The sequence below is a fragment of the Rutilus rutilus genome, assembly GCF_951802725.1.
Source record: "Rutilus rutilus genome assembly, chromosome: 15".
Lineage (NCBI taxonomy): Eukaryota > Metazoa > Chordata > Actinopteri > Cypriniformes > Leuciscidae > Rutilus > Rutilus rutilus.
In genome coordinates, this window is record NC_140220.1 from 1,035,935 (window position 1) to 1,043,028 (window position 7,094).

At 38.6% G+C, this 7,094-nt stretch overlaps 1 protein-coding gene across 1 annotated transcript; it reads left to right on the forward strand.

Moving 5' to 3' along the window:
- The first annotated feature begins 1,978 nt into the window (after positions 1-1,978).
- Positions 1,979-4,946, forward strand: dio3b (iodothyronine deiodinase 3b). The gene has a single exon (XM_084431729.1). The coding sequence runs from the start codon at positions 2,212-2,214 to the stop codon at positions 3,037-3,039; it is 828 nt and encodes a 275-aa protein (XP_084287855.1). The 5' UTR covers positions 1,979-2,211; the 3' UTR covers positions 3,040-4,946.
- The last annotated feature ends 2,148 nt before the right edge of the window (positions 4,947-7,094 follow it).

The window sequence follows — 7,094 nt, forward strand, 5'->3', positions numbered from 1 at the left end:
ATTTAACATCTCAGCATCTTTTTCTCGACTTAACCACGAGTTCATAAAGAAGCACATTTTGCATTAAAGCTATTAATGCATTAAAAAATGCCATTTTTCAAACAATCTCAGCATCTCTTTTGACTCCACCATCAATGTATTTTCATTAAGCCAACAATGCATTAAAAGTGCGACTGTCATATATCCTCAATCTCATCATACCTCTTGACAAGTTTAATAAAAAGCAAGTCTTACAATACACAGTAAAAAATGCTGGGTTATTTTTTATTAAATGTTGGGTTATTTTTAACCCAACCATTGGGTTACACATATTGGGTCACTATGTTGGGTTATTTTTCCAAAAATGTTGGGTCATTTTTTAAATCGTTGGGTAATTTCTAGTAATAACCCGGTTGTTGGATTAAATACGTATGTTGTATGTGCACTTGTGTATTTTGAATGTATGTACACAATTATGTATATTTACATTCATTTCTAGACCCCCCAATATTTAGTTTGTAATTAAAAAATATATTTGTTGAGACACATTTATTGTTTTATACAAGTAAACAATCTGTATTTGAAAACAAAGTGTATTTTATTTATTAAAATAATGTCATAAATAAAAATAAATAGTTAACTGAACTGTTGGGTTACTTTTAACCCAGCTGGCTTTTAACCCAATGTATTGAGCTAAAATAACCCACAGTTGGGAAGGTGTTAAACCACCCCATAGTTGGGTTACTCGTTGGGTTATTTTTAACCCAACATTATTAAAGGTGCAGTGTGTGATTTTTAGCGGCATCTAGTGGTGAGAATTGCGAATTGCAACCGGTCAATAATTCGCGGCCTTTCCTTGAAATTTCTAACTCGAATGAGAGGCTACGGTGGCCGACGTAGGAAGCCGCGTCTTTTTCTGCTGCTTCTCATTCAAGTTAGTGATGAAACGCGCTCTGTAGCGCTGTCTGTTCGCTGTCGGCTACGGTAGAAACATGACGTCACGATATGGCGACCTTCATAGAAGGGGTGGCCGCGGTTATGTACATATAAATGACTCATTCTAAGGTAATAAAAACATAACGGTTCATTAAGTAAGGTCTTTATACACCACTGAAAACATAGTTATGGATCTTATATTGCATTTCTGTCAATAGATCCTCAGAAATATCACACATTGCACCTTTAAGTGAGTAAGAAGCATGCCTTGCATCAAAAAAATGCAACTGCCATGTCAATCTAACTTATATCTTTCTCTCTCTCTACATTTCACCATTGCAATTGAAATAAGAACAGTCTTGAAAAAAAGTATTTACATGTCAATGATCCAACACTTAATAATATTGGGTTAAAAATGAACGAACACTATGATAACCTCACTGTGGGTAACTCGGATTTAACTCAATGCATTGGGTTAAAAGCCAGCTGGGTTAAAAGTAACCCAACATTGCAGTTAACTATTTATTATGACATTTAAGTAAATATTTATTTGTTTAATTATATTATTAATAAATACACTTTGTTTCAATAGATTGTTTATTTGTATAAAACAAACATGTCTCAATAAATATATATTTAATTACAAACTAAATATTGGGGAGTCTAGAATTTCATGTAAATATACATAATTGTGTACATAAATTCAAAACACGTAAGTGTACTAGAAATGACCCAACGATTTTTAAAATGACCCAACACGTACTAGAATGACCCAATATGTTTAACCCAACCATTATAAAAAATAACCCAACGTGTTTCAACTGTGCATTTAGCACAGAGAAGCATTTTTGATGGAATGCATGTCATGCATGCATGGAGCTGTCAAATAATCTAACGAGTAACGGCAGCATGTTGCATTTGATCGCATCTCTCTCTCTCTCTCTCTCTCTCTCTCTCTCTCTCTCTCTCTCTCTCTCTCTCTCTCCTCCAGACAGGAGAGTTGACGGGAGGGAATCCCCTCCATGTGAGGAGGCGGCACGGGTGTAGGCGTGTTGTTTTTCATTCAAATCCTTATAGTCCTATAAAAAGCGGGACTTGGTGCTCGAAAGAGAGAGAGAGATTGAGAAAGAGAGAGAGAGAGAGGGAGAGAGAGAGAGATAGATAGAGAGAGAGAGAGAGAGAGAGAGAGAGAGAGAGAGAGTGTGTGTGTGTGTGTGTGTGAGAGAGAGGGAGAGAGAGAGAGAGAGAGAGAGAGCGTTAAACGACACGGCTGTATCTGTACCTGTCCGGACGGGGATGGAGATGCTGCATGGATCCGCAGGTGTCCAAACGGCGAAGGCGTTGAAAAACGCGGCCGTGTGTCTGATGCTTCTCCCGCGGTTCCTGCTCGCGGCACTGACGCTCTGGCTCCTGGATTTCCTTTGCATCCGAAGGAAGCTTCTAATGAAGATGCGGGAAAGCGATCTCGCGAGCCCTGACGACCCGCCGATGTGCGTGTCCGACTCCAACAAGATGTTCACGCTCGAGTCGCTGCGCGCCGTGTGGTACGGGCAGAAGCTGGACTTCTTTAAAACGGCGCGTTTGGGCGGCGCGGCGCCCAACACAGAGGTGGTTCCGCTGGACAACGCGCGTCGGAGAGGCACGCGGAGGATTCTAGACTACGCCCGCGGGAGGAGACCTCTCATAATCAACTTCGGGAGCTGCTCCTGACCGCCGTTCATGACGCGCCTGTCGGCGTTCCAACGCGTCGCACGGCAGTACGCGGACATCGCGGACTCGCTGCTGGTGTACATCGAGGAAGCGCATCCGTCAGACGGCTGGGTGAGCTCCGACGCGCCGTATCAGATCCCGCGGCACCGCTGCCTGGAGGACCGGCTCCGCGCCGCGGAGCTCATGAACCAGAAAGTACCGGAGAGCGCAATAGTCGTGGACACCATGGAGAACTCGTCCAACTCGGCGTACGGCGCGTATTTCGAGCGCCTCTACATACTAAAGGACGAGAAGGTCGTGTATCAAGGCGGGAGGGGTCCGGAGGGCTACCGGATCTCGGAGCTCAGAGACTGGCTCGAGCGTTACCGGAACGAGCTGGAAGCGTCTGACGCGCCGGTGGTTGTGCACGTGTAAAAGACGCGCGCAGATGGATGTTTGGATGTTTTCCACTTCTCTCGTGTCCTTATCATAAAGACATTAAAACATGCACTCTAAAAAAAAAAAAAAAAAAAAAAAAAAAAAAATGCTGGGTTGTTTTAACCCAACTTTGGGTCAAATATGGACAAACCCAGCCGTTGCGTTGGGTTACATTTTTAAATTACATTTTTAACCCAACGTTTGGGTTCGTCCTTGTTTGACCTAAAATTCGGTTTATAAACGGACCCACTGAGTCCGTTTATACTGGGATCTTTATAATGTTTAGCTTCTACAGATCAGTGTTTTTGGTTCCTTTATTTCGATAGTCCACTTTAGACATTCTACTAACTTTTCAACTACATGTCAATTATCTGTCATTAGAGTATTAGTAAACTGTTAGGGTTAGGTGTTAGGGTTCGGGTTAGGAGAATAAGTTGACTTGTAGTTGTAAAGTCACTTATAGTCAGGAGAATATCTGTTGGGGATCATCACAATAAAGAGTTAGCAGATATTAAGCAGACAGTTTACTATGCTCTAATGACAGTTAGTTGACATGTAGTTGAAAAGTTACTTATAGTTAGTCGAATGTCTAAAGTGGACCATCGAAATAAAGTGTTACCGTGTTTTTTTCTTCAAAATAAGCTAATGGTTCTTTGGATAAAGATTGTTTCCACTGAGCTTGAGCCAGGCTTTTTTAACCAGGGGTCCATCACTGTAAAGCCGTTTCCTCAGGTAGCCTAAAAATAAAAAATGGGTTACACACCATTTAAAAAGTCATTTATAACAATTCATAACAGTTGCACATTTCACTTTGTTTACAGTGTGGACCCCTGGGGGCCGCGAAGGAGGTGTGGAGAAAAATTATTATTTTTTAAAATATATTTTCATGACATATATATCTATATAAGATGGATGGATGTTTTCCCAGCAAACTCTTGTGTCTTTATAATGAAGTAATTAGCTGTGTTCAAAACCCAACGTGAATGTGTTTCTTTACGACACAGAGATGCTGTTTAGACAAAAGAAAAAGTCATTGATGTTTCAATACAGGTTTAAAACAAGAATAAACGCCAGATCCGGGGTTTTCAACCAGAGCATTTCTATGGCAGTCCCAACTGTTCCAGTTTAGAATTATATTACGCTCTTATTATGTTCTTAGTGAAAGTTCTACAGTGTCGTCGAGCTTCTCATGTGGGCCTGTGCACCGCAAACAAAAATATTTTCTTTCTCAGTAGGCCTATTTCCAGTTCAAATATCTAAAAAAATCTTAAATCAAGATGCATTTACTAGATGAGTATATCTTATGTCATTTTACTACTCTAGTAAATGCATCTTTGATTTAAGCATTTTTAAGTATTTTCTGCAGTGTAAAAGGTTGAAAGCCCTTGATCTGGAGGATAACGCGTCACGATCTGCATCTCACAGGTTTTGAACACAGCCGTCAAACCAGTGTCTTCAGCTGCTGCTAGACTCACACACAATACTGCAGATGTTGGGTTTTACTTTCACGCATATACAGTTATCTAGACAGATGTTTGAGCGACCGCATGATAGCTGTTGTGCTTTCGTCTCTGTTCTTCTTGTTTTATGTCAATCCAACCTGGCATTTTATTTGAAATATTGCAAAAACAGTATATCTATCTATCTATCTATAACATATCCTATTTTTATTTTTGTATGGTATCTTTCCCTTGTGAGCGTGTGTGTGTGTGTGTGCGGCCAGGAGGCCGTTTCATTGTACTCTGGAGTTATTGTGAAGATCGGTTTTTAAAAGGATTTTAACCAGAAAACCGATACTGATGTAATTTGACACTAGAGTACAGGACAGAGAAATGGCCTCCAGACGTATTGCCAAATGTTGTTTTGTAAATGGTGTATATTTTATTGAACACTTTTTTTTTTTTTTTAATAAATGGTAGAGCACCCTCTAAATCGGTTTTATCCATAATTTCTAAATGTGTTAGAGACTCGGCTGGACCTGAAATGTGAAAAATAAACAGTTATGTGAAATATAGCAATATAATGAGAGGTAAATGATGCATTTCTGTGAAAGTAAGATACAGCAATACTTGTTTTTCCTGACTATAATATTTCTTTGTATCTGAGACATTTCTACACGCCAAACGTACTGTAAATTCTCTCTCATATTGCCTGTTTATAGGGATGTAAAAGCAACACTTTTAGTTTCAAAAAGCATAATTAGGCAATGGGAAATTTTTCTTTTGATTAAAAACTGGATAACGCTTTACGATAAGGTTCATTAGTTAACATTAGTTAACTACATTTAGTTAACATGAACTAAGAATGAACAATACTTCTTCAGCATTTATTAACCTTAGGTAATATTAATTTCAACATTACGTTGAAAAAATACGTTATTAAAATTAAAGGTTGTATTTGTTAACATTAGTTAATGCACTGTGAACTAACATGAACACACAATGAGCAGCTGGATTTTTATTAACAAAGATTAATAAATACTATAACAAATGTATTGCTCATTGTTAGTTCATGTTAGTAAATACATTTTCAAATGTTAACTAAGAAACCTTATTGTAAATTTGAATATGCGGTTACACTTTATTTCGCTGAATGATCAACGTTAGACATTCTACTGAGTATAAGTAACTTTGAAACTACATGTCAACTAACTCTCATTAGAGTATTTATTGGTTATTAGAATAAGTTGACATGTATTTGCAAAGTTACTTATAGAATGCCTAACAAGGCTTACCAATAATGCAAACACAAACGATCCATGTTTAGTGGCGTTTGATAAACCAAGCATCACTATTAATATTGCTCATGTGCATTTTAATAAAGCAAACACCACTCACATTTCCTTCATATCAAGTTGTAATCCACCTAACTAGGCTCTCGAGGAATGTGTGGTGGAGTGAACTGTCTTTAGAGCATTAACATGAGAAAGATGAGCAATCTTAGAGATGATCGTCTGAGAGAGAGAGAGAGAGAGAGAGAGAGAGAGAGCTAAGCAAACAGAAAGCTGGTAATAGTGTTTGACTGAGCCCAATTTGGGTTGTTTTTAACCCAAGGGCTGGGTAAATATAGGACAGAACACATGTTGGGTTAATTTTACCCAGCAAATTGGGTGTTTTCTAAACCCAGAATATTGGGTTTAATTATTTTTACTATAATACTAAATTATTTTTACTTCACACATGAATTAATGATTGCAGATTGACTTAAATCCTCTAAATGTTTTTAAAATACTCCACACAACCACTGGTTTGCATGATAATTCCTTTATTTTCGATAATTTTTTACAGTATAGCATATTTTTATATAGTTTTAATACATATTGCATACATTTATGCTCGTTTAACAAACATTAGAAGTAAAAATACATTTTTTAGAAGTAAGTCCATGTGTAATTGACCAGTCTCTGTTGTCCCGTTTCCACCATAATGGCGCTGGATCAGGCGTAAATAGCCCGCGCTAAATAACTCAACCCCTGGGTTATTACGTCTGACCCAGGAGCAGGGTAACACAAAAACTACGCAAACACTGGGTTGTTACGTCTGACCCAGGAGCAGTGTAACACAAAAAAACTACTGAAACATTGGGTTGTTACGCCTGACTCAAGATCTGGGTAACACAAAAAACGAAACAAAAGTTTCTCGTGCGTAAGTAAAAGTTTCTCGTGCGTATGCAAAAGTTTCTCATGCGTAAGCAAAAGTTTCTCATGCGTAAGCAAAAGTTTCTCATGCGTAAGCAAAAGTTTCTCATGCGTATGCAAAAGTTTCTCGTGCGTATGCAAAAGTTTCTCATGCGTAAGCAAAAGTTTCTCATGCGCATGCAAAAGTTTCTCATGCGTAAGCAAAAGTTTCTCATGCGTAAGCAAAAGTTTCTCGTGCGTATGCAAAAGTTTCTCGTGCGTAAGCAAAAGTTTCTCGAGCGTAAGCAAAAGTTTCTCGTGCATATGCAAAAGTTTGTCATGCGTAAGCAAAAGTTTCTCTTGCGCATGCACAAGTTTCTCATGCGTAAGCACAAGTTTCTCATGCGTATGCAAAAGTTTCTCATGCGTAAGCACA